We start from the raw sequence: 27,859 nt of genomic DNA, 5'->3' as shown, positions 1-27,859 counted from the left end.
ACTGTCTCTTGCTATCAGGAGTAGTCTTCAGAGGCTGTGCCTTGCTTTGGCTGCTGTCAGATGTTCAGATAAAAAAAAATAAAATACTGAAGTGCAGTTTATAGAGTAGCTTCTACCTTCAGAGCTTGTAGGGAGTTATAAAGGAGAGTGTAATGAAGGAATCCTGCATTTCCCATGTGGAAAGTAGGGCACAATGGAGAGAAAAACTGGTTTGGTGACTCATGGCCTTACCTGGTGGCCCAGAAAACCCAGGTTCAGCTCTCATTTTTCCCTTGGGCTTCTGGGGTGTCACAGCAGTGAGTCAGCCAGGGGACAGCAGGGCTGGCTCTGCTCCCCACTTTCTCCCTGGCTGGCAGAGCCCGGGGTAGTGCCGAGTTCCCCAGAGGGGTTTGGGAAATCAGGCTGGTGGGAATTATTGTCACACCTCTGCAGTCATTTCCAGAGCTGGAAGAATGGGTGGAGATGACAGCAGGAAGGTGTGAGGGCAGCCAGCAAATGAATAAATATCTGTCCTCCTGATCTAACCCCCCAGGCATCACTCCTGGCTCCTGCTCCTGAATCCAACCCTAAATCCCACTGCGGGCTGGGACAGCGCTGTCACCTCTGTGAGCTGAGTGTTCTGCCTATTTTCCACCGCAGGTTTCTGTGAAATCCCCTGCTTCCTCTGCCCAAATCTCTTCCTCTGGAGCATCACCAGCGTGTGGAGCCTGCCCCACACACCCATCCCCTGCCAAACCACGGCCTTTACCTGCGTGTTCCGGTGTTTCCCGTGCGACCCGTCCTGCGGGAGCGCCTCCTGGGCCACCCCGGAGTTCAGCCAGCGCTCAGTGGCTCCAATGGTGAAGATGACAAGGTCCAAGACTTTCCAGGCATATCTGCCTTCGTGCCACAGGACCTACAGCTGCATTCACTGCAGGGCTCACCTGGCCAACCATGATGAGCTCATTTCCAAGGTAGGTGCTCCCAGGAGCAGACGGTATCCTCACACTGCACGTCGGTGGCTGTGGAAGTGCTTGGCCATATCCAGCTGCCTTTTTCCTTGGAAAATGGGCTCTCATCCCAAAAGATCTATTTGTGAGCTGGTGGTTTTGTTTTAACTGCTTGGGGTCTTCACTGTCCTCACAAGTGCAGGGGCTGGTACTGATCTCTTCCCTCTGGTGACCAGGGAGTGGCTGGAGCTGAGTCAGGGGAGGTTTAGGTTGGATATCAGGAGAAGGTTTTCATCCTGAGGGTGGTTGAGCACTGGAAAGAGGCTCCCCAGGGTTTGATCACAGCACCAAACCTGTCTGAATTCAAGCATTTGGACAAAGCTCTCAGGCACAGGGTAGGATTGTTGGAGTGTCCTGTGCTGGAGTTGGACTCTGATCCTGATGAGTCCCTTCCAACTCTTGAGGGGTGTCAGGATAAGCTAAATTAAAAGCTCTCAGAGCCAGTAAGTGTTTTGATGCAGAAGAAGGAGCAGGCCAGTAAGAAGATCTTGTTCTGAAGTGGAAAAACTAAACTTTCCCAGTGTCTGCTGGAGCCTGCAGTGCCTGGCTGTGGTCAGGCATCAAGTTCCCGGGTCTCGGCTGCCTTGGAATAACTGTTCCGTAAAGTTTATTCAGCTTATAAAATCTGTGTTCAGAAAAAACAGGCACAGCCAGAGATTTATGAGCTGAATTGAGTGGAAAGGGTGCTGTGAGCTCTGTGTGTGCAGCTTGAATAGTTCAGCTTCTTGGAGCAGCCTGGAAAGGCTGGGATCACTAGGGACAGAGGAGCTGTGCCCCTTGCAAAGGGGTTTGAGGTGTAAATGTAGCAGCATCTGTGCCCTGGAGGTGAAATTGCTTCACTCTTTGGGCCAGCTGGGTGACTCCAGGCTCCTGTGCCCAGTTGAGATGGGGCAGTGACTCCCTGGATTTTTATTTGGTGCCCTGGATTTTGTGTTGGGACACAGAAGGTGCTTAACTAGATGAGGAAAGAGGCTTGTTTTACTTGCTGTTTTTACAGTAGATTAGAGTTTCTGCTCTGCTTTTGTTTTTTGACACAGCTGGTCCCCAGCCAAGGGGAAAAACAAGGCTGTACATTCCCAGTGCTTTCACCTTTGATGCTTCCTTCCCCTCCTTGTTCCATGTCCATGCTCCAATGCAGCCAGCTTTGCAGGTTAAGTGGCTTCCAGCAGGGCAATGCCAGTGCTGCCAACTGCTTGGAATTTGAGCTTCTAGCCCAAGGCAGGCAGAAACTGCCCAGGAATGCTGACTGCTAAAATATGGACAGGAGAGGGAAAGGAGGGAAGCACAGTGTGACTTTTGGAAGTGTTAACTCCACTGTGCTCTGAAATCTGCTCCTTCTGAAGTTCATTCTAGACCAAGGTGTAAATTAATAGTTGGGACCACATCGCTGGTGGAGCCACTAGTAGGTCATGGAATTTGGATGCAATGAGTTTGGGGTTTCAGGGTTTGTTTCTCAGGGTTGTAAACATGAATAAAAACACATTCTTTGTATAATTGGAAACCTTATAAAAGTAGTTGTGCAATCATGGCTTGTACAAGTGGCTGTTTGACAGAACAGAAGGGCAGTCCCTGCCTCAAGGGGCTTCCAAATGTGGAGGAACTTTCCCAGGCAAACTTAAATAGTGGCTTTTTAATCTGTTTGAATTCAGTTTGCAGAAGGCCTAGGGGAGATGTTTCAGTTCTTTCATCACAGCCTTATATTCACATCCCTGAACGAGGCGCTGCAGTTGCTTGTTTTCCACATGAAAATGTGGCAGAGGAAAAGGGAGGAACGAGGATGGAAAAGGGAGTGGGAGATTCTGCAAAAGCAGGAGCATTCCTGAGGCTGTGCTGCAGCTCATCCTGAACCTGACTCTGCCACTGGGATCCCAAATGACACCATCCTTGGAAACATTCCCCACAAAACAGGCTTTTATGTAACAGCAGGGTGCTGGTGATTTGCCTCCATGAAAATAATTCCTCTGCTCCTTTTGCCCCGAGCTGTGCAGAGACCACACCAGAGCTGGGCTGCTCTGCACTCCGGGAGCTTTTAGCTCCTTTGGATGCTCACAAGTTGCAGCACTGGCTTGAGCTGTTGGATGAAACACAACTGGAGCTGAATCCCAGGATTGTTCTGTGTCAGCCCATACTTTCATTTCCTCTTCATCTCCCAAGTCTCCCCTCTCAGCCCTTCAAGCACCACTGTTAACTTTGGCTTCAAAGTGTTTTGCCAGCACCAGGTATCCAAAACTCTTTGACAAATATGCCTTGGCAAGGCAGTTTTTGCTCCCTTCGCTACTTCAGGAGAACCTTGTGTTTTAAAAGGGGTAGAAGGTTTCTCAATAAACCATTGCTATTTAAAGAAAACAATCGATGCTGAGGCTTTTAAGAAAATCCAAAGCTGTTACATGAAGCCAGTTACCAAATGTTGCTTACTTGGCCTTTTATCTCCTGCTGCCTGAGGGAGAAAGTGGTTTAGTGTGTCTGATTTTGTAATAAGATCTAAATTGTAGGTTGGACTGTCTGGCCAAGAAAGCCTTATTGACTTAGGAAATATGAAGGTGATCAGATAAATTGGGTGGAGTGAGTAGTTTTCCTTTCTGTGTTTCTTTGGTGTCTGGCTTAGCATGAGTGGAGGTTCTTGTTCCCTTGGAGCAATGCATCATTTAAAAGGCTGTGCCAAATTTAGTACATACTCTTGTTTCATTGCTTTTTCCAGTGCCTAAGTGGGCTGAGACTTTGGGAACTCAACCCTGCCCTGCAATAGATCCCTGTATGACCTTGAGGAAGTCACTGAATGTCTTTGTTCCTTCTTCTCCCCACCTGAAATGTTACTGCTTTTGTCCAGTCTGCTTGGAAGATTCTGGAGCAGGTCCTGTCAGCTCCTGCAAATTAGCACAGGGTGTCCCAATTCTCTTTGATTTTAATGTAAAAACAAAATCACCATGCCAGGCAACCGTACTTAAAAAGCATATTTCAATGCCAAAAAATAAGTGAAAGGTACTTCTTGTTACAGGCACAACATCCCATGGTTTTTAGAATGTTTAAGAAAAATATATATTCCATAATCAATGTCTCCAGGAAGGAGACACAGGAGTTTTTCTTGACAAATGTGCCTTTTACATCATTTTCTAGTGGGGCCTGAGTGGAACAGCCAACAAAATAGACATTTAACAAGGTAAAGTTAAACAAGTTTCTCAAACTGGCAGGGGTGATGCTGATTTCTACCTACTCTGTGCTATTCCAACTCTTTCTGTTGGAATCCACATGTACTTGGTGCCCTTAAAGGAGGATGGGAACAGGAGCAGAAAGATCCAGGCCAAAGATGCCACTTGAGTGTCTTGGGTTCTAATTTTTTGTGTTATTTGAACAGTAATTCAGCAGAAATGTCCCTGATTATGGAAATATGTGGAGAATGTCTTGTGGGCATCCTGCAGTTTCTTTTTTTTCAGTGAATTACTGTGATCCAAGTGCTAAACATTACTCAGTGATGTATCCTCTGAAGTTAGCCCGAGGCTTGCCGGGGAAGTTTAATGTTTTCCTTTGATGTCTGCATGGAACTTCGCTGAACATGAATGGGAAATTCTTCAGCACAAAAGGCTGCAGCTCCTCCAGCGATGAGAATTTAGGAAAAATCAGGACTCCTGTGTGCTTGGCTTTCTCATTTGGGGCTGGGTTGTTAATGAGGGAGCACTTAGAAGCTCTTTTTGATCTTCTCAGTCGGGAGTTGGGAGGTTTATCAGGAAAATTCCCTCCCAATCCTTGTAGCCTCTCTCTTTCCTGGCTGCTGGAGCCTGAGCCTGGTGGTTCAGCAGCTCTTGGTGAGATTTATGGCTTGCTGAAAGCATCAAGCTTTGCTCCATGTTGCAACTGGAGGATCTGAAATGGATTTGAGGCTTTGGTGCTTCACAGAAGCCGTGGATGAATTCAGCTGCTTGGGAACATTTGATGCACCCCATACAGGTGAAAGGAGCAGCATTGTTGGCTTTTTTGATTTGGCTCTTTGCTTTTCTTTCTTTTTTCTTTCTTTCATGTGGACAAGGCAGTGTTTAATGTTCTTGAGGTTCTCAGGAACAAGCTGATATTTGTAATTCACTTCACTTTGAAGATGTGAAGTTATTTGCTGGGTGGGGGCAACATTCACACAAGGTAGAACAATAGATTTAAAATTACAACGTGGTAATCTTTAACCTGATGGAAAAAGAGGCATTTAGTAAGTGTCCAAGACATGTCTGTTGAAAATCCTGCATTTCAATCATAGGAAAAACCTGTGTATGAGGTGAGATGGGTATTCCCCTCTCAAGGCTAAAGTTCTTATTTTTTATACAGAGATTTTATTCTTGCTTTAAAGTCGATCTTGTTCTTTCCCAAGTATGAATTTAAGTTCCCAGTTCCACAGTAATGAGCTCTTAAGGCCAGGAGGAGCCATCACATCATCATGCCTGACCTCCTCTGGGGCATGGGCCAGTGGATTTCACCTGGATTGCAGCAATTCTTTCAGGAAAAGCATTTAGTCTCCATTTGAAGACTTCAAGAGGGGAGATTCACTGCTCCCTTTAGTCATTTTTTTCCAAGGGTTAATCATCCTTGCTATTAAAAATCAGAGACTTTGAATTTAGATTTGTCTCACTTGTGCTTCCCATCACTGGCCATTATTTTATTTCTTTTGCTAATAAAATGCATCCCTAGTCCCTATTCTTCTCCCTATAAAAAGTCTGCAGTAACCAAAGTCACTCCTGATCACTTTTTGGACAGACTAAACAAATTCAGCTCTGTGATGGTGCAATCTGATTTTTTCCAGTTTTGCCTAATGTTTTGTGGTTCTCTTCTACATTTTTAGCATTTCAGTATCTTTTTTAGGGATGGAAACAGAGCTGGTCTCATTGTTGCAGCCTCAAGATGCAGCAGCATCTTTTCAGCTCATACATTTCATAATTGTATCAGTCTCACTGGCTTAGCACTGCACAGAAATCTTCTGTTCATTTATTTGCTGTGAGTTCTTCATGCACCAGATTTATCAATTTTATGCACATTTCTAGAAGCTGTCCAGTAGCTTTTGGATCCTGCTTTCCAGCTCTTGTTCCCTAATGAATTTGTCACTTCCAGGCATTATTCAGAGCTTAGTCTTAATTGCAAGTATTAGAGTTCAAGCAGTAAGTGATAAACAGCAAAGCAACTCCAGGAAAAGTCATTAAAGAGTTTTTTAGCTTCCCATTTCACTGCTGTGAACGTGAGATGTAAGGCACCTTGTAATTCTTGGCTTCCATGAAGTTTAAAATTCAATGCAGGTTGAGAGGATTTCATAGCTCAGTAGAACAATGTGTCATCAAAGCTGTTCAATGGCCCTTTTCCTCCAGTGTTTCAGCAGGAGGTGCAGCCTTGATTCGACTTTTCCAGACAAATCCATCCCCAGACCCTTTTCCAGGAGGGTTGATGTTTGCAGGGAGGAGAGCAGAGGGTCTGAGGTTGTTATTTGAGTCCCTCAGCTCTGTGTTTGGGAGGGAATAAACAAACAACGACTGCCCTTTGCAGGGAAAAGTCAGGATGTGAAATCCGAGCTGGGTAATGAGAATTTGTGGTGTCCATTCCATAATGCAGACACTTAAATTAGATCCTTCTGTCCTGTGGAATTGCTTCCTCTGGGGTTTACCCTACAAGTGTTCCCTCAGATCCTGCTGTCCATAATGGGATTGAAAAGAGTCAGGATCAGGTTGTTTTATTTAATCAGGATATGGTTGTTTAATAGAACAAGCCCAAGGTAATTTGTATCTCCTTGCATAATTGTGTTTATACAGCAATTAACTGCTGTGTGATTTTTAAAATATTTCATTCTGCTCCAAAAAAAGAAGGAAAAAGGTAATAAATCACAAGAGTTTAGAATTCCCTGTCAAGGAGAGGAACAGGGTAAAAATGGATTTTTTTAATCCATCACTTTCTTCAAGGAAACAGCTCTCCTTTCATCTGCTGCTTCCTCTGCCTTAGAATTGATGACCTGGGCATAAATAAAATATTGTTCCCATTTATTATCTAGGGAGCTGCCAGAGACGAAGGACAGTTGAATCATCAGGGTTTTTGCTGCAACTGCTGCAAATCCTGAGCAACTGGAGCTCAGAGCTGGTGAGGAGCCCTCCTGGGAGTTTCAGCTGTTGGCCCTTGCAGTTGGAAAAGGAGGGAAATCCAGCAGAATCCAGGGCTTGCTCCTGGGAGAAGCTGCCCTGGGAATTTCCCTTGCAGATGTGTGGTTTTAATCTGATTTATCGTTGTAAGAGCAGCCGAGGAACAACACAGAGCTCTGGTTTAATCTGTAATTTAATCACACAAAAATATGGGGGCAATGCAGGGGGGCTTTTCCCACCTGCTGCCTTTGGGGAGAAGACCCTGAGGAGTCTCTGAGGATTCATTTCTATTTTAGAGCAGCAGGAAATGCTGTCTGAGGGCTTCACATGGGCTTTAGGGGAGCTGCTGTGTCTGGCAGCCAGCAGCACATCCCTGCAGGAGTCCGTCCTCTGCAGTTTTCCTCATCCAGCAGGACTGGAATGGGCAAGGATTGAAGCTCAGGCAGACAAGGAAACTCTGCCCAGAGTCTCCTCTCTTAAAATGCACAATGGGAATCACAACTGGTAGGATAAGTAGCAAAAACAAAGGTAGAAACTGAGGCTGGATACCTTGAACTGGGAGATTTCCAATGATCCCTTCCAGCAGTGATTGCCATGGAAAAAATGAGTTAAAATCTGATTCCAGCTCAGCTCTGCAGACACATCCTCAGTAATAAAATAAATTTCAGTACCAAAACTTCACTGACAAGACACAAATACTGAGAATTTAGGTGATGGATTAATAAATGAATGATAATCTTAATAAATGATTCAATTCTCATCCATGAGGTGTTTGCTGACTTCATCTCCCTGCAGTGGATTTCTCCAGGGACACAGGGGAGCTGCTGCCCTGGACAGATCTGCTTTTGCTGAGAAGCAAGTCTGCCCTCAGTGTCAGCATTGCTGCTATTATGGGCTGCATTAATGGCAAACAGTGCTCCACTGATAGGTGGACACTCACTATTATGCTGCTAATTAAATAACTTGTTGCATTAGCAGTTTCCATCTTCCATCCCAGCTCTGTGTTTATCTCCAAAACCCATGCAGCAGCAATAATTAATGTGGAAATAAAGGGCTTTATTCTCCCCCTGCCACTGGTTTTTCAAATGACTGGATTGTTGGATGCTTTGAGCCTACAGGAAAACAGCAGCACTCAAAAGTGGGGGATAAAACCAACAGCAAAAATTACCTTTTTTATCCCTGTCTGAACAGCAGAGGCTTCATTGTCACCTTCTGTGGTTTTTCACCGTAAATAACAAAATTCTCTTTTGTATGCCAAATGTAAATTTGGCTGTCAGTGGTTACTGAAGTGCCAGAGGTGCCAAACTCAGCCCAGCTCCCAGCTCTGGGAATGCTGGTGCCATGGATCAGGGTTAACCAGTGCCCAGGCTCCCTGCTCTCCTGGGATTCACAGTCACACACATCTCCCTGCCTGAGAACAGGGATCTGCCTCCCAAAGCTGCTCTGCTTTTCTCTGCCCCTAAATAAATTGGAGTAATTGCTTTTAAAAGTAAACACTCCATCTGCTCTTTCTCCCCACAGTATTTCCATCCTTTTTCATCTTAAAGTCAAGTTTCGAAGCACAACAGCAGCAGCAACCAGAGACTGCGGAAATCACAAGAGAAGCTCCAAAATATTGTGTTTTATAGACGTAATAAATCTGATGTGTTTTTTTTTATTTGCCTTTAGTAGTTTGTGCCCTTAGCCATTTGCATTTTGAAATTTCACTTTGAAGTCTGTGAGCTGGAAACTCATTTAAAAATAAATAAGAACTGAGTCCAGGAGCCCAGGGCTTCAGGAAGGAGGGGGGATAGCACAGGGTTTGTGGTAACACAAGGAAAATTCAGTGCTGGGATTGAAGTGAGTCAGGACAGCCTGGCAGGCACGTGAGGGACAAGGGGACAGAGCAGTTTGCAACTGTTTTGTGAATTTTGACATTTTTATAGAGTTTGGCTCAGGATTTAGCTCAGCAGAGCAGTGTCTTAATCTGTGTTAGAAATCCAAGTGCTCGAGGAAAAACCACCCCCTCGATTTCAGGCAATTTGTATTTCCCTGAGTGCTGCTCTTCATTAATTGCAGAGCTTCAGAAGAGACTCTCTTTCTCCCTTCCATAACTGCAATATAAAATTTCCCCTTTGAGAAAAATCTCCTGCCCTGCCCTCTGGGTATGGATTAATAACTGGGAATGTGCCCCTGGATCCTGACCTATTTAAATCCCTTCATGAAGCCCCTGTTGGTTTTCCATCTTCCTGGGCAGCAGTGACATTCCAGGGGTAATGCTGGATGTCCACTGTGGTTCATGATACTTTAGAGGTTTTTGTGAATCTTGTGAAAATGAGACTTTTTCTTGGCTCCAGCACCTAGAAACATGAGAGGATGAGAGAATCTCCCTTTGAAAACCAAACCAAACTGGACCAAAAAAGTCCTTATTGAAAAGAATTTTAAAACTAACCATTCCTTAAATTTGCCTGAGGGTTTCAGGGATCAGGAGGCTGTTGTATGGCACTGGAGCACTGGGATTTCAGAAGACAAGGATTTTTGGAGGTTGGAGTAGGGTTGGGATTTGGATCAACAGCTGCGAGACAGAATTAAAAATTGCAATGGTACTCCTATCAGAATAAAACCAGACAAAAGGCCTTTTATCTGTGCACTTTCTTGCTCACAGGCAGCATAACCTGAGCCACAAAATCTGGAGCTTTTCTGAGCCTGGAATGCAGCAGATCTTGGTTATTCCCTGTTTTTGCACAGCAACATAAACTGCAGGGGAATAAAGGCCATGCTGAATTAATTGAATTATTTCAGAGATGAGTTTGGTCCACTAATTCCGTATTGACTTTGGGCTTTAAATAGCATTAAGGACCTGTGGTAAAACTCAATTAAAACTCAGAAATGCAGCTGGAACAGGGTAAGGTCACATCTGTGCACGAGGTGGAATAATGGAACCTGTTCCCTTGGTGTGGGTCTGTGTCTCGTGTAATGGGAGCAAAACTGAATCTCTGTTTAATCTGATCATGGCCTGCCCCTCCTGTGAGGGAGAACGGTGGAATTAATGAACCCTGAGGAGGTCTCTGTGGTCTGTGTGGGTACAATTGAACTCCTGCTCCCCTGGGAAATGCTGGAGTGTGATGTGAGTGGATGGTTGGAATGGCTGGTGCTGGCTAGGGCAGAGCCTGGAATCTGCAGCAGGAGTTTTCACGGTTCTTATTTTCCAGTTTTCTCCCTGCTGCTCAGTGACTCAAGGAAACTCCTCATGGAGCCATCATACACCTGGTGCTGTTACAGGTAGTGGTTCCTCTAAACACATTCCAGGGCTCATATTTTTAATCAAATTAAATCAAATTTGGCTTGAAAGGTGCCATGAAGGCTGAGCTTTGTGTGGGATGTTGGAAAGCAGCAGGTAGGAATTGGGATTTAAGTGCATGAGCACAAGGAAACCTGGGTTTGGGGCACATCTTGCTACTCAGATTCATGTTAGGTTATATTGACACAACATTTTGTCTTAGTTAAACATCTCCTCTCCCTGGTCAAGCTGTATTTTATGAGAACATCTCATCCTGGGATGTTTAAAGGTTAAATCAGCAGTGGGAATAGAGAAATCTGGCAGTCAGTGTTGTGCTGTGGCTGTAGTAACTCAGACCCAGAAGCTGGGAAATCAGTGATCCCAGATCTCTCTGGAGAGCTCCTTGTGTGGATTTCTCAGGCACAGATTCAGTGCCTATGGGTTTGTAACATCTGTCCTGTGGGAATATCACAGGGAACGTGTCCTCTTTGGAAAATCCTGGTTCCTGTGCTCATTTGGCTTCTCCTGTCGCTGCCATTCCACATTGCCCAGGACGTGCCATGGCTCTCCAGGGTGGCTTTGGGCCCTCAGCTCCATTTGCATCCCTGCAGTGGGAATTATTTCAGGAGAGGAGCGTGAAGGGGCACACGCTGTTCTCTTTTCCTCTTGGACCTCTTTGGGACCAGTTGCCTTTTCATTTCTGTTTTATTGGATTGTTCAAAGGCTGCCAGCTGGATATAGGTACGTGGGGGTTTTCTCTGCTGCAGTCTGCGGGGAACAAGCATCACTGTGGAGCCATTTAGCCCTGGCAACTGCTTCCTCTTTTTCCAGATGATTCCAGCAGCTCTTTTTGTGTTTAGCTCATTGTCAAACACCGTCACAAAGACTTGGGGTATTAATCCTGTCATCTGTTGGGAGAGTGGAACTGCCGGGTGGGCTGTGCTGTGACTGAGGAGGGGGAGGTGGGACGGTGTTTTCAGAGTTTGTGCCTTTCCCTGGCATGGCTGATGGAATGTCAGAATTCCCTCCTGTGTCTCCAGCACTCAGCAGAGAAGGGAATGTGCCAGAGCAAGGGTGTGGAGGTGGAGCAGGGAGCAGGCAGGGAGAGGCACAGCCCTTCCCTGCACAGCTCTGCCAAGGGGATCCTGTACCGTGCTCGGAGCCATGGGTTCAGCACCTCGGGCTGAGAGCAGAATAAACAAATGGATTTACCCAAACAGCTCCCAAGGTCCTGGCTGCTGAATAGAGCGGGATTCATGATCCTGCAGGCTGGGCCCATCCCTGGTGGGCAGGACGTGTCTGCCCCAGAGCTGGGTGAGGATGCAGGTCCTGCTTGCTCCTGTGGCAGGGCTGGTTCAGCAGCATCTGTGAAACCCCAGGTGCCTCTCTGCAGGCTCAGATCTGCACTCTGCCTCTCTACCAGCACATTTAGAGAGCTCCTTTCTCCCCAGGGCTTGTGCCTGCCCCGAACTGTGACCACGAAACAATCCCTGGGATTGTCCTTTAACTGGATAAGGAGGGAAAAGACATTTCCCTCAAACCCACCACAACCCCTGCAAAACATCTGGATTTTAAAACAACGATTTCGCAGCTCTAATTTGGGATCAGCACAGCTGAGGGGCCACAAGGAGTGCCTGCAAATTGGGTGGCAGCAGCTTCTTAAACCAGAGCAGCTGCCAAAGCTTCTTAACATGGAGCTTCTGCAGTGAGAGAGGATCTGCTCCAAACTGCTGGCTTGAGGCTCCTGGCTCCCCACCTGGATACTCCAACCAGCACTCCTTGGGCCCTGCAGCTTTTGGATGCCTCTTTCCTGAGCAGCCAGGAATGGGGAGGGTTCCTGAGCTGCACATCAGGAGGAATGAGCTGTTGTGCATCTCTGATCCCAACAGCTTGAGTCGATTTTTTCAGAGGGCTCAGACAGGATGGGGAGGGAAGATTGTGTTGCTGGCACAATCCAGATGTGTTTCCAGCCAGACACCGAGCAATAGCAGTGCAGGGAAAAATATGTGCTTGGGCTTCCAGTGGGAAACAACTACAGAAAGATCCTTTCCATTTCTTCCAGCTGGAAAGTGATGCCAGGAGCTGTTTTTTCAGAGAGTCTGGATTTCTGTGGGAGGGGGATTGAGATGCACCTTTGAATGTGTATCAGGAAAATCTGTACAGAGAAAATGCAGAGCACAGAAAGTAGGTCTGGCTGCTGGCTGTCATTTCAGTGAAAATCAAGTGTGTTGTGGAAATCTTTGTGTGTCTCTTAAAAAAACAAACAAAACAACAAAAGCAAATACAAGAGCATCTGCTTGTGTATAAATATACCTGTTTTTTTCTGATTTAGTAGTTCCCATTACAGCATATGCCAGTTTCTCTGGCTTGCCAGAAGAGCAGGAACATCTCCAGGAAACACTCAGGTTACAGCACCCAGATAAAAGCTGCCTGTGCCGCCTTTATAAAGATACAGCCAGCTTAGTCTTGCAGAGGGCAAATGCACTGGGGAACTTTTGGTTATCAGACTTCTCTCCCTTCTTTATATATGTTTTGCCAAATCCTTTGCTGGCTGGAGGGTCACTATTGAGACATCACTGAAAGCTGAGCAATGGTTTGTTGAAAACTTCTGCTTGGGCAGGGGATAAATAATGTGATTTTTTTTTTACCAGTGACCACCCTTAGATACCCTCAAGCACTGGTGTGAGCTGGGAGGAAGGGCAGGCACCTCTGGGAGTGGAACAATGTCCAGTGAGACCCAGCACAGCTGATGGGACTGGGTTTGTTGTTTATTAAATACAGACCTTTGTACAGCAGGAACAGAAAATCCTATTTCTGTACCAATAAAAAACTCTGCTCCCATAGTTGCTCTTATTGGCAAACTCAGTCACTTTGGTGTTTACAGAGAAGTATTTACTGGGAAGGACTGGATGGTGAGAAAGCTTCATCTGCTTTCATTTTGCTCTGGTGGCACACACATTGCTGTGGGATTTTGTATTTCATCCCTGAACCCTTTCCATGACGTCCCAGTCCTGCAGCAGGGATAGGCAGTGCCCTCCTGCAGTCAGGTCTGGCTTGGACCCTCCTTTCTGACCAGGGAATCCTCGTTTGGGTTCCCACTTTCCCCCACCAGGTCACTGGGATGGTGCAGGGTGTGTTTGGGAGCAGCCAGGCTGGCTGGGTGTGGGGTATGACAGCAGCAGGAACACAGAGCTTGAGAGCTGCAGAAGGATTAAAAGAAGCTTCTCTAATAAATGCAATTACACAAACATACTTGGGCCATGTGTCCTATTTAATTCCTGCCCAAGAAAAGAGGCATTCCTCAGGGCACTGCTTTTGTCTGAGGCAAAGAGATATCCCAGTGCCTCGGGCAACCTCTCTGCATCCACAGTGGCTTTTCTGTGCCCTGGGTGGCAACTAATATTGGGCTTCAGATTCCTCTGAAGAGCAGTTATCCCTCCAGGACCCAGGGAATTCTGTGCCAGGCAGGGATTTTATAGCTGGCAGAGCCCTGGCTGCTATGCAGACCTCACAGGCAGCTGGCACTGCTGGCTGTGGCTCCCTGCCCAGGTGCCCTGTGGCAGTTTTGCCCTCTGAGGTACCTCTGCTCTGTGGAAAGGATCCTTTTGCAATTGGATGTTCCCAAGGAAGCTGTCAGGGCTTTGACTGCCTCTCCACGGGGCAGGAGTTGGGTAGGTGCAGGAGGGCACTGATGGAAGGGGACAACCCAAGGAGGGCAGGGACCCCCAGAGATTGTTTTATGTGATGTGGGGTTGCACTCAACCATATAAATGACCATTGTTAGAGGGCCTGGAGGTAAAACATGAATGTTTCTCTTTTCCCTCAAAACCCTGTCACCCCCCTTTTGAGGGTTTTTGGTCTGAAATCATCAGCTGAGGTCTTAAGAAAACCACTGAACGTTCCAAGGTTGCTGGTGAGGTGCAAAGTAAAGCAGTAAATGGTCCAGAAAAGCTGCTTTGTGACTTTCCCAGCACCTGCCTCTCGGTGCAGACATTCCCTGAGGTGTCCCACAAGGTAACCTGTGTACAGACAGCCCAGCTCTTGCTCACAAGCACCAAATGTTTAATTCAGTGTGTGTCTGTCAAAGCACATTAAAAATGCAGGTGGCACTTGGTACCTGTCAGCCAGGCACTGTCACAGGGTGACGGCACAGACGTGGCACACTGGGACCTGCTGGGAAGTGCTGGGAGTGCCTGCAGTGTCCTGCCAGGCTGGCACTGCCCTGATCCCTCCAGAACTGCCCTCCCATGGTGATGCTCTTCGGTGCTGAGGAAATGTGGGGCAGAGAGAATGTGCCTGGATTATCTGGGCTGGTTTGGCTGCTCTGTGGTTCTCTTGTCCGTGTTCATCTCTGTCTCCTGCTGGGTTTAGCCCCAGTCCTGGAGATCTCCAGGCCTGGGAATACGAGGCTTGCACACACCTCAAGGCTGAGGCCTTTTGTGAAATCACGGCGGTGTTTGTGTGCACAGCTCCTGGCACAGACAGATCCTAATCCTCAGCTCTGATCGGTGTCTGGCTGGGCAATTCCCAAGGCAAACTCATGTCCAAGTGCAGTTTGAAAAGAAATTCGAACCAATTTTTGGCAGCCTTCAGGTGAGGCTGAGGAGTGGTGTGAAATTCATAAACACCCAAAGGGCGAAAAGAGATTTTGCTGGGACATGAGAGAGAAAACTCATCCCTCGAGCAGCACGTTGGGCCTGTATGAAAACACTGAAATTCCAGGTGTGTCCTGTGAAAAGGGCAGGTGTTGGAGCTGAAGAACTGTTGCCTCTTTCCTCTCAAGCAGCCAACTAAGCTTTGTTTTCTTGCCTTCCAGTCCTTCCAGGGCAGCCAAGGACGAGCGTACCTCTTCAACTCCGTGTGAGTACCCTGCACGTGTCGCTTGGGGCAGATTTAACAAAACCCTCCTGAAAAAGGCAAAAAACCCCATAGTTTCCTTCAGAAAACCTCTGTCTGGGACTTGGGAGCTTCCTGAAAATGGTGGAGAAAGAGGCAGAAATAGCCCCTGATTCATATTTGAGTTGTGTAGGGGTTTCAGATAAGCAGCAAGGAAAAGGTGATTTTTTTCATCATTGGGTTGAGAAATCAGAGCTAATGGCTGAGTCATTCTCCTCTCCCAGGATGTAGCTGGACCAAAGAGCCAGAGTTTTGTAAATGTGGAGATAGATGATATCTAAATATGTACTTCATAAAAACTAAGTATAATTTTCCCAGTGACTGGAAACAGTTTTGGGGAGGTCACTGCTGGTCTGTCTTCCAGCAGAACTGCTGATTTCAGTTACACTTTTCAATTTTCCATTTGGGAAAGTAAAAGTACTATTTTATCAATTTGAGAATGAAAATCTTTTTCAAATGCCTAATTAGCACAAGTGACTAGAGTGTTATTAATCTCCCGTTCAGAGCTTTCATTGAGTTTTTTAATTGAATAAAAACCCCATTTTACCTTTTCATTCTGCTCTGGAACTGTGAGAGAGCTTTGTTTGGGCACAGCTGGGAAACTCAGAACCTCCTGCTCATGTTTTCAAAACACTGCAATGAAATCATTGTCAGCTTTATTGGAGCATCTTGATGTGGAAAGGCACTAATGGGGAGCATCTGTGCTTTGTCCCAGAGTTAACGTGGGCTGTGGCCCTGCAGAGGAGCGGGTGTTATTAACAGGACTGCACGCCGTGGCAGATATTTACTGTGAAAACTGCAAAACCACGCTGGGCTGGAAATATGTGAGTATTTGTGTCCCTGGCTTTGCCCCTGGGCAGTTTTGCTCCAGTTGAGGGGGTGGAAAGACCATTTTGGGAGCTCAAAATGCAGGTTTTTACCTGTAACCGTGTATTTTCCTGCTGTCTTGGGTGTGTTGCATTTGGAGAATCAGCTTTAATGTAGTTTTTTTTTACTAAGAATTTACACCTGGTTTTGGTGGGTGGCCCTCAGTAACATTTAACATAAATGAGGATAACTTCAGTCTTGTGGTTCACACTTTTCTATTATTCTGGTAGATGTTATCAGAGTAATAGAATGCTCCATTAATCCTTCCCACTGGAAATGCTGTTGAATTCATGTTGAACATGAATTTATCTGTTTGCTCTTCCTAAATTCAATTACCTTCCAATGAAATCTAATGTTACATCCTAATTTCTGCTTCTGGAGGCCTACACCATTTTGTTCATATGTTTCCACCAGTGTCTAAGCAAATCTTAGTTTGTATCCATGGCCTCTGGGCAGAAGTATTCTTCACTAAGTCAGTTGAAAGGCTATAAAAAGGAAAACATCAAAAATTGATGGGGTAGGAATCCATGCAGGAGCTCAGGGATATTGGGGATCCCAGAGGTTTCCTGTGTGTTTCCACAGCTGCAGGCCCAGATCTGTTTAGAGTGGGATTTTCTCATGGGACTCCATTTCCACATTAAATTCACCATAATCCATCCCATTCCCAATGAGAGAACCACTTCATTTCTAACAAACCTTAATAAATTCCCAAGCCACCTTGGAGAGAGCTGGATTTTACCACCAGTGATCCCTAAATCCTGGCCCTAGGAGCAGTTGCCATTGGCCTACAGAAATCTGCACATTCCATGCTGCCAATTCCTTTTTCCCAGCATGGACAGAGAGCCAGAAGCAGGATTTAAGGTTCCAGAAGCAGGATTTCAGGTTTTTTCCCTCACATTTTTCCTGAGAGCCAGCAGGAAAACCTGCAGTTGACTTTTTCTCTTTGGGCAAGGCTCAGACTTGCACCAGCATTCCCAGATCTGATCCATAACGTGATTTACATCCAAATACCACCTCGATCTCACCCTTCCTCCTCGTTCCATTTTAGGAACACGCTTTTGAAAGCAGCCAGAAGTATAAAGAAGGCAAATACATCATTGAACTAGCTCACATGATCAAGGATAATGGCTGGGATTGAGTGGGAAGAGCCCAGCCCTAGCAGCGTGTAAGAGAATGCCATCCAACCGAACATTATATCCAAGAGTGAGAGAGTGACTGAACGCTTGGTTCCATGCATTTAGAGGCTCTGCAATCCGGGAGCATCTTCACACCCTTCTCCATCTTTATTGGTGACTGGCCTCTAAATTTCTGTCTCTCTGTCTCTTTGCTTTGTATCTGTTTGTGAGTTGACCCTGGCTGCTTCTCTCTCTGTTCTGGCGTTGGCTCAGAGAATGCACCGAATGCCCGACAGCCATTCCATGTGCCCAGAGCTCGATCCAGCCTGACCTGGGCTCTCCTGGCACCTCCCCAGGTGTGGGAGGAAGACCCCGAGGTCTGGGCAGGAGAAGGTGGGAGAGGGGTGGGGGAGTGGGGGAGCAGGAGAACCATCAGAAGGTGACGCTGTGCTTCTCCTTTCAGTCCTGGTTAAGCAAGGCTTGAAACCATCTCCTTGTCTAAATGGACAGAGAAATATCTACTTGTCTAAATGGATAGAGAAATATCTACTTGTCTAAAAAGGACAGAGGAATATCTCCTTGTCTAAAAGGACAGAAATTACCTCACGGCTGCGTTTTCTCTTGGAATCCCGAATCCATCGGCAGAGCCTCAGCCCGAGCTGGCTGAGCCCGAGGCAGAACCAGCTCCCCCCACAATCTGTGTTTTGTTTGCTATTTATGAACTCGTTGTTTGAGGGGGCAGGACCTGGAGGCTGGAGAGATTCCCTGCCTCTCCTTTTTCTTGCTGGTTCAGGGTAGGGAGGCCAAACGTCCCAGCAGAGCACGGCCGTGAGGAGCATCCTCATGGCTGGAGAAACCAAATCCAGACACTTGAGCCCTTCAGAGAGGAGGAGAAAACCACTTGAGGCACAAGGAGGCTGGAGCTGCAGCTTAGAAAACGTGGCAGGGTGAAGAAAGGCACGTGCGAGGCAAGGAGGAGGAAATTCCGTAGAGGAGGATGGGGACAGTGACAGAGGGTACCCCTGGATTTCCTGGCCTCCCCTGAGCACCCTCGGTGGTGTTGCACCGATCTTTCACAAGTGCAAGTAGGAAAATGCTGTTGCAGAACCTTTTCCTTGCATGCCAAGCTCCACTGGGGGAGCCTGGCACAGAAATGGTGCGAGGAGGGAGCCGAGTTCCTGGCGGTTGTGTTGGATATTTCAAGCCCTGAGAAATCCTCCCCAAATCCTCCCCCCATTTCCCACTCCCAGAAGCCCACTGCAGGCACGGGGAGAATGGGAAAGAAAAAGAGAAATTAAACACCTTCCCACCAACCCCTGGAGCGATCTATGCCTTGAGGGGTAGATGTGGGTGTCAGAACTGCAAGGGACAGGGAGTCCTTCCCATTTGAATTTTTCCACGGTGATTCCTGAGCACCTTCCCGAGGTGGATGGTGGGGAAGGGGCGCCGTGTGTGACAGGGGAACTGTGTTAGGCCAAAATAACAATGGGAAGTTTGCTGTGCAGCATCCAGCCAGTATCTGGTGCATAACCCAGGACTATTGAGCTGAGTTTGTTTTATCTCTCCCTGAGTGAATTTTTCTTTTTGTTGGCTGATTTCTTTCAAGTAGGTTAATCCATGGGGGGAAATCTTTCTTAATCCAGAAGGAAAGAGTGTTGTGCAGGGGGTGGTGACTCCTTATGAAACAGAAGCTTTGGAGCTGTAATCTGTTGTCACTTGCCCCCACCCCTGAGAGGTTCCAGGGGACTGTGGAAGAATCATTTGATGTTAAATTGGCAGGGAATGCGGATAGAGACTCTCCTTAAGGATCAGGGTGGAATTCAGTGTTGGATCCTTGTGCTGAAACCCAAACCTGATGAAGCAAAGGTTGTTTTTTTCTCTCTCAAAGCTCTGTTCTCGACAACTTTGGAGAAACGAGGTGGAGTTGGCCGGGCTCCTGCAGGGGATGGAGTTTGTGACCAACCTGTCCAGAGGTGGCTTCTGCCCTCACCCTTCTGCTCTGGCTGTGTAACAATTGCTTCAGCTTTTGTTTTGGATTGTCTCTGCTTCCATCAGCCACATTCCCTCCTGTGACAAATCCCATAAAAATCAAAAATTCCACAGCACCTGCTGTCTTGTGGACTCTGGCACTGACTCTGCTGCCATTTCCCTGTCCTTTCATTGAGGATCCATGGCAATTTATTGAGTTTTGACTAGTGGGAAGTAATTCCTGTTCTTCAAAGAGCTCTTTAGTCTCCACAGAGCCTGTAAAGGAGCTGGGAGAGGTGAGGGATCATCCCAAATCCAATGAGGCTGAGAAGAGCACACAGGGCTCGTGGTTTGATGTTTGTATTTGGAGTGACTGCTGATGAAAAAGAGACCTAAAAGGCAGGGCTGTGCAGAGAACTGCTCTGAAAAATACCAGCTCCAGAGAGCTGCCAGGTGGAAATGTTTTTATCCATTCATTTGGGACAAAAAAAGGGCAATGCCCCATCAGACCTGGCTGGTTTTTACTGGTCACAGGTGTTGGGCTTTTAATGGCAACCAGTCCAAGCTTGAATAGGGTGAGGTGTTAATCTGCTTTTAATTGGTTTGAGAGCCTGGCCTTGAGCCCTGCTGGGAGCCCAATGTGTGGCTGTCTCCAGCACCCAGGGAATTCCCTGGAGGGGCTGTGATGTCCTGCACAGGTGGATGAGGAGAATTGGGCTTGTGCAGCTCCTGTGTGTGTGCAGTAAACAGGAACAGCTTCAGCTGGCTGCTGATTCCCCCGGGAGCTGTGGGCTGGCAGGAATTTGGGATCTGTGCCGCTCTGAATGTGGGATCTGTGCTGGTGGCTCCCAAGTGGGGGAGCCACAGAGTGACACACTCAGAGATAACCAAAGAACTTCCCTGCTGAGCTGAGCCAGGTGGGGCCTTTTCCCAGGAGAAACGGAGATGTGGCCCATGGAAACTGTTTCCTGAGCACGTGGTGCTGCTTTCTGTGGGCAGCATCCTCGGGAAAACAGGGACAGCAGCGAGTTTTCCTTCTTGTTTTGGTGTCCAGCCTTGTGTCTGGGCAGCTGTGAGCACCCTTGAGTTTACATCCCCCCCCTAAACCCCAAAGCTCAGACTTGAGTAAGTTTTAAATTGTTTTTGCTTTGGTGGATTGTCTGGTGTGAAATCCTGACCCCTGTAAGAAATATTCAGATTATAATATATACAAAGCAGAAAAAATAACCCCCAGACGTTATCTTGTGAAATATACTTTTGTAAATAATATTTAATTTTTTTTAAAGAAATAATATATTTGGTGCTGTTTTCTCAGAGCCCCTCCCTGAGAGCACTTTTTTTTGTTGTTTTTGTTTATGATGATACTGTTTCCTTCTGTATTTGTTGGAAAATATGTTTAAAGGGAAACAAAAATCATAATTTACGTTGTCCTCTGCAGTGGATCCGTGTTTCCTGTGGATGTGGCAGGAGAGGGGACTCCCAGCTGGCAGATTTGGTGGCTGGGTTGGGGACAGCAGCCCCCAGGGGGATGTTTGGGCTCAGAGGGGCTGCAGGCACCTGGGAGGGCTCCAATTCCCCCCTGGCTTTCCCTGGGGCTGGAGTCCCCTGGTGCTCCCACCAGGAATCCCCTGGAGCCTGGTGGGGCTCCCACTTTCCCTGGTTTGTAGAATCCAGGCCTGGAATTTTCTCTTGCACCAGTATTGGCTGGAGTGAAGTAGATCTGGAGCTGCAGGAGTTGGGATTGGACAGGAGCTGCAGCCTCAGATTCGCTGTTGCTGGGGCAGCAGGGATGGAGGATGGAGCTTTTAACTCACCTAAACCATAAATCTTTGGATCCTGGTTTTATTTTTGAGGGGAGGTTTTTTTGTTGCTGTTGTTTTGTTTATATATATTTTTTTTTAAAACCAGGCTGCTACATAACAAATTAGAGTAAAAGTTTACCTCTCTTGGCAGTAAAGTTCATTTATTTTGTTCTCCTTTCTGTCTTTAATCTCCCCCCTTCTCGCCCTTCTTTGTTTTTCTCTCATTTGGTCTCTTGTTTATCCCAAAGTGGACCAACAGCACAAACCACTGGATGTGTTTTGCTGAGCAAGGAGCTGGTCAAGAACTCTTGCAGGCTTTTTAATTCTCTGCACATGGCTTCAAACCACACAGGAACAGATCAAACCCTGCGAAATAAAACCTGTTCTCGTGATGATCAAGTGAGAATTTTCTCTGTATGCATTTTTCTAACTGCTCTGTGAGAGTGTGTGAATCATGCATTTCACTGCACTTCCCTGCCTCGGGAGGAGCTTCCAGGTGAAGCAGTTTTGGGATGAAGAGGGGATGCCAAACACCAAGCTCAGCTCAGTGGGAAGGAGCTCTTCCCACCACGGGAGAGGCCTCAGTGCTCAGAAACAATCAGGTTAGACAGAGATTTTCTGCAGAAATCCTGGTGAAAAAGAACAAGCAGAAGAGGGGAAACAAAATCATCTTGAATTCAGAAAAAAAAAAATAAAAAATCAACATACTTAAATGCAAGCAGAATGGCATTGTGTAAGGTACAACCACAAATAAGCTGTTCTCATCGTTACAACTGTGTGTATCCTTTGTTTTGTTCTTCCTAAGGAAATGGGAATGCTTTCCCCACTGACAAAACTAAGGACAATATTTCCAATACCAGCCTGTCTATGGATGCTCTTGTGTTTACAAATTGTGTATACTTTTATTTCTTTGATTTTATTTTAATTTTAATTTTTTTTGCATATTCTTTCAGGTCATTTGCTTCAGTCATAAATGCAATTGTTTGTTTTTCAAATAATTGGTTTTCACGTTTCATGTATTTGTACATTGTATATAGTTCTTCAGTATTAGAGGGAGGCGTATTGTTTGTCATATTTACAATATGTGTTGGTGCTCATTTGAGAAAATAAAATTTTCAAGTACTAAAGCTGCTGGTCCTGTACTCTGTGCAAATCCCCAAAATCCAGAGCTGCTCCAATCCTGCTGCCTCCACCTCAAAGAGCAGCAAGCCAGGTGGGAGGCAGTGCTTTAGTTGAGTTTTTTGGGATGGGTCGATCCCTGTTCGTGGCTCTGCTGGAGGTGGCAGGGACCTGTCCCCGTGCCCTGGCTCTGAGCGCCCTTAATTCCCCACGGGGCCCAAGTAGCGACTTAACCCTCTCTGGAGGGCACGGGGCCAGAACAGAGCCCTGAGCTGGGAATGAGCTCAGGCCAGGCCAGGAGAGCTGAGCCTGAGAGCAGCTGGGGCCGAGGGAGCTGAGGAGGAGCCGGGGATTCCGGGAGCTGGGAAAGGACCGAGGAGGATGAGCTGGGAACCCTCGTCCCATGGCCAGCGGGACAATCCATGCACTGGGGTCGGGGAAATCATAGATCACATAATAATTGGTTTCACCAAAACCTTCACTTGCTCTTCTTGGCACCACAGCAGCCGGGGACACTCTGGGTGTGTCCCTAGGACTGAGACACTGCCCGTGCTCTGGGGACAAGGACACGGCCAAGGAACGACCTTCGGGCCCCTGTGCAGGGTCTGTGTGGGGCAGCTCCTGGCACTTGTTCCCACAACCCCCGGAGCTGCTGCAGACCATTGCAAAATCCCGAAGGCTTTAACCCTGTGTGGTGTGGGCAGTGGGAATCCCTTGGGATGGGGAGGGGACCGGCAGATGTGGGAACGTTTCTTGTTCACCATCACAGCTCTGGTGTGGCTCCTCTCCAGCCTGGCTGCGAGTCCTGCAGGGAAAATCCCCCAGGAAAAAGCGTCGTGCTCAGCGTTTCCCACCCCGAGCATCCAGGCGACAGCCAGAGGGGCAACTCAAAGCTGTCCCCGCCGGGACCGCGACAGCTCGGGCGTGGAACGACCCCAGGGCTGGGGGGACACCGGGACCCGGCGGCTCCCGCATCCCGGGGCTGCTCCCAGGCGGGCCGAGCAGGGCCGAGCCGCGGTTCGGGATGCGGGACAGCCTCTCCCGGATGTTCATTAAGCTGCAATTAGAGCAGGGCCGAGCCGAGCCGCAGCTATTAATAGCCCGGCAGATAAAGCTGACTCAGGCGGCAGCAGCCCCGGGCTCTGCAAGGGGATGGGATGGGATGGGATCGATGGGATGGGATGGGATGGGATGGGATGGGATGGGATGGGATGGGATGGGATGGGATGGGATGGGATGGGATGGGATGGGATGGGATGGGATGGGATGGGATGGGATGGGATGGGATGGGATGGGATGGGGCGGGGCTCCCCGGTCCCTGTGAGGTGACAGCGCTGCAGGAATCACCGTGACCTTCCCCGTGGCCACAGGACGGGATACGAAGAGCGGCAGGGCTGAGCCTGGGGCAGCTCCCGACTCCTCTCCCACCCCACCGGCCACAATGAGGGATTTTTTTTTTTTCAAAGGATGATCACGAAGCTAAAAATACAGCAGCGCCAGTGCCTTTTAATCCCGGTTCAAGAGCAATCTGACGCTCCTGCTCTGCTTCCCAGCCGGATTTTTGGGGGCAGGGATGCTGCCAGCTGCTGCCCCATAGGTTCCCTCGATCCCTTTCCTCCTCCGCTCGGGGTCCAACCCCACGGATGCCCCTGGGCTTCCCCCAGCACCTCCTTTCCCAGCGGGACCCCGGCTCCGACCCCAGCGGGATTTTCTCGCTGACAGGGAGGATTTACAGCAGCGCCTTCAGGCTGCCAAACACGCCGGGGTTATTTTTACCCGGCTCCAGGGTGGGGTATAAATAGATCCGAGGCCGTTCTCTGTTGCTGACCGAGAAATGTCCCACAGAAGCGGGCCAGGCACGAAGGAAATGTCACCTGGAACGTGGTCACCCCTGGGGGACCCTGCCCTGTGTGCACAGAGGGGAAATCACAAAGCCCTGCTGCCACCCCTCCCCTTGTGGCCCCCAAAAATCACAGCTCTGCTCTGTTTTGGGGAATCTCGGGGTGTTGTGAGCACAAACTTTATCCAGGTTTGGGCACCTTTAATTAAATCCCTCCAGGGTTAAATCCCCCCATCTGTCAGGGCACCCTGAGTTTGTAAAGGGGCTCAGCCCTGGGGGACTCAGGGAAAGGCTGCTGGAAGGACAGAGGGACAGGGGGTGACAGACATCACCAGCTCGACTTCTGTGAGAAAAAAACCAAACCCATGGAGATTTTCCAGCCTGGCCTGTTATTTATGGCTCGGGATCAAGCAGCTGCTCCCGGCGGGGGCTGCCCCGCTCTGCTCCAGGGGAAAGGCTCCTGCAGACGGTTTGTTCCCAATGTATGGAAACTTCTGATGAGGTGAAGTGAAATGCTGGGGGAAAAAATCATAAAAATGCTTTAGCAGGGGGCCGCCCTCGCCCTGTGGAGCCGTGGCCCTGGGTGAAGGGCTGCGAGCGAGGCTTTGGACCCCTGACAGAAACAGCTACAGGAGCGCTTTTATAGAGCTCTGCTTCCTCGTGAAAGCCAGGCTGGTGTTTTCTTTTCCACTTGGACAAGGATTTTCCCATAATTGTGCTATTTTTATGGAGGTTTCAGACAGAAACAGAGGGCCTCTCCCAGCCAAGCCCTGGTGCTGGAGGAGCTGGAGCACTGGAGGGTTCAGCCTCTGACGCAGGTTCCCCATCTCTGCCAAGTCCCTTTGCTGGCAGATGTCTCACCCTGTGGAAATGAGGGATTTGCTCCATCTCTGCCTCACAGGGATTTTTCTTTTTTGGAGTTTCCTGCCTGGAGATGATCCGTGGTGCAGATGCTGCCTGAACCAGGGGGAAGCAGCAGAACCTTCGTGGCACAAAACGGAGCCTCAGCCAAAACCGCCGCTCTGAGGACACAGAAATGAACATCTCAGCAGTCAATATCAATTTCTCCCAGACACGGGGCCCTTACCTCCCCCAGGGCAGCTGATCAACACCCCAATCACTGCTGATGAGGCAAAGGGCAGGGAAACACCAGGAGAGATGGCTGAGAGGCCACTGAGGCTGTGCCCATCACTGCTGCCTCCCCCAGTCCCCAGGTTTTTTGCTCGTTTCTGGACATATTTTTGCTGGGAGGAAGCTTTTTTTGGAGTGGTGTTGCTGCTGGAACCTCAACTGGGTTTTGCTGCTCAGTCTTGCCGAGTTTTGTGGCAGGTCAGTGGGAAGGAGCCAGGTGGGAGCAGGTTTTAGGAGGAAATGGAGGTTTGGGGCTGTGTTGTGTTTAATCTTAGGTGGGATTTCTGTCTGACTGAGGATTTGAGCCGGTGTTGAGCTGCTGTGGCTCCGTGTGCCCGGTTATGGGGGCAGCAGGAGGAGGCTGTGATGGGGGACTGTTGATGCAAATGCTTTTGCAGCCTTGTGGAGGTGAATTGAATCTTTAGAAGCCTGGTGGGAATGAGCTGTGCCGGGCTGGGAGCTGCCAGCAGCCGGCCAGCTCCGCTGCCGGCGCCTGGAGCCATTAGCAGGGCACTAATAATGTCCTTTATTAAATCATAGCCACGTCATCAGCTGCACTCAGGGATGTGACTGCTTGCACGTCCCTTCCCAAGCTGCCTGCTCCTCTGGGTGCTGTGGGAGTTCATTTTTTAGCCTGGCTTTTCAGCAGTTCTTTGCTCTGGGGATCCATCCTACAGAAGGGGCTGGTTTTTTACCCAATTCATGCCCAGGTTCTGGTGGGCTCAGACACACAGGGAGTTTTCTTGGCTCTACTTGCTGTCAGCAGGAAAGGGTCTGTGAGCCCCTGAGTGAAATCCCTTTTGCCAAACCTGAATTTCTCCCAAAATACAAATAATTCAGCCCAAACTGGGCTCTTGTGCTCTTTGTAGCTGCCTTGGACCAGGCCAGGCTTTGCTTGAGTTTACAGGAGCTGCTTCTATGAATCCTCACCACAACCCAGCTCTGAACACACGTGTTCCATGCCCTAGGTTCTCAACCCAAAACTTTCAAGGCTCAAGCCTTAGGAAAAGTCCATCCTTGCTGGAGGTGCTGGCTAACAGGGACAGGGCTCCTTTTGGATTAGTTGCCCACAAGCAGGAAAAGCTATTTTGAACCAGAGGCTGGGAATGTTTGAGCTAATCCCAGGTGGAAGCTGATTAAGGGCTCGTGGGGGAAGATTTGGAGCAGATCCTGGTGGCACAGGGGTCCTGGCCACGTCCCCTGGCTGCTCTGCCCAGCCAAACCACCCCAATGTCCAATGAGTGAGAGGAGGTGAAGCTCAGCCCAGCCTTTCCCGAGGTGTTGGAGAGGATTTTGTTGCACAAACCCTTGTCAAGGTCTGTGGAGCTTCATCCTGACCTTTGGCAGCTGTTGGGTTCTGGGAAGGGGAGAGCTCTGTGCTCCTTTCCAGGCTGGTGAGCAAAGGGATCACGGGGACACCTTCCTGAGCCCTTCAGCTCCACGGTCCCCACACCAGGGAGCTGGCAGTGTCTTCAGCCTGTCACATCCCAGGGAAATATTTCCATTTTGGCCACCATTTTCAGGGGGCTTGTAAGTTTTTCTGTGGGAGATTCCCACCCCGGGGCTGGGTGAGCTCTGCTCCTTGCTCCGAGTGGGCAGTGGCTGTGTCAGGGACAGAAATGTGCAGGATTTGGGTGGGATCTTGGGGATGCACAGCATTAAACACAGCTGTCCCCAGGGAAGGTGCTGCAGGGCTCGTTCCCGTTCCCATGGCTCTCTCCATTCCACGGTGCCAGGCACGGGGATGTCACATGTGACACCCAGCACTGCTGCATCTGCAAATTTTGGGTCAGGTGCCTTCAAGCACTTGGAGGAGGAAATCTTAAAGGCATCCATGGGGGATCTTCCCAACAAGCAGAGCAAAGCAACCACGTGGGAAGAGTCCTGCAGCCCAGAGCTGCAGCTTGGGCCCTCCTGAATTAAATATTTGGGTTTTATCCATCTTGTCCAGCCCAACAGCAGCCCCTTGTTTGAGATTCACAGAAATGTGACTCAGTAAAGAGATTCCTTGCAGCTCCTGAAACCACAGAGTTTCCTCCACACAAGCCCTGGATTCTTCCCCACATCCTGCCCTGGGCAAACACTGAGCAGGGCTGAGAGCAGCGCTCAGCAAACAGCACCAGGTGTAAACACAGCGGCATTTCCTCTCCAGGAAAATATTGACTTGCCTCTCTGATCACTCCTGGGCTGAAAGCACATTTGGAGCAGCTTTTAAGGAATTGCTTACATTTCGTTTTCCTTATTTTTTTTTTTCCACATGGAGCCCAACAGCAGCAGCATTGTGGTGAAGTCTGAGGTGTTTTTAAAGACCCTGTTTCAGGTGTTTATGTGCTGCTGCACATAAATCACACCTCAAACTATGAGCCCTTGTCTGCTCACAGGCCCTCAGTGCTCAAAATATTCCTGAGGCTGAGCCCTTCCTGCCCAAAGACCCCCAAAATGTGTTCCTGCCTCTTTCCTCTGAGTCTGACCATCCCCAACCCCCCCCAAATTTAGCTGCTGCATGGGGGAGCACCAAACCCTGGGCTTGTCCTGGGAATTAAGGGATTTTTCCTCCCAGCACCAAAGGAAATAATGAAAAATGAAATTTTTTCATGCATATATTTGCATCTATTTGATCAGTGGGGAAGCTGGGAGCAAAGTTTCTGTTCAAGGATGCTCAGCGCGCCCCCGCTGCGGGGATCTGGGAGAGGGGAACCGTGGGGAGAGCCCAGCGTGTGCCCCTCGTGTTATCCGTGTTTCACTGCTGGGATAAAGCTAGGGAAGTGTTTTCCAAGG

General features: G+C 48.4%; 1 protein-coding gene across 2 annotated transcripts in view; it reads left to right on the top strand.

Annotated features, from left to right (window-relative positions):
• The window catches only part of YPEL2 (yippee like 2), a 32,916-nt gene extending 10,798 nt beyond the window's left edge, over positions 1-22,118 (top strand). The window contains exons 1-5 of one of the 2 annotated variants that reach the window (XR_001331658.2): positions 646-953; positions 15,160-15,203; positions 15,955-16,063; positions 17,155-17,395; positions 21,240-22,118. Coding sequence is in view for 1 of the 2 variants with exons in the window: in XM_014255063.2 (XP_014110538.1) it covers positions 837-953; positions 15,160-15,203; positions 15,955-16,063; positions 17,155-17,244 (360 nt within the window). In the remaining variant the exon portion in view is untranslated. Of the gene's footprint in view, positions 1-639; positions 954-15,159; positions 15,204-15,954; positions 16,064-17,154 lie in introns of those variants that run through there. The other variant, XM_014255063.2, reaches the window with a different exon arrangement.
• The last annotated feature ends 5,741 nt before the right edge of the window (positions 22,119-27,859 follow it).

This window comes from Pseudopodoces humilis, chromosome 23 (assembly GCF_049639895.1).
Source record: "Pseudopodoces humilis isolate 2021_Gansu_Grassland_sample_001 chromosome 23, ASM4963989v1, whole genome shotgun sequence".
Lineage (NCBI taxonomy): Eukaryota > Metazoa > Chordata > Aves > Passeriformes > Paridae > Pseudopodoces > Pseudopodoces humilis.
The sequence above is the reverse complement of the archived record's forward strand: the minus strand, read 5'-3'. Positions and strand labels throughout refer to the sequence as shown.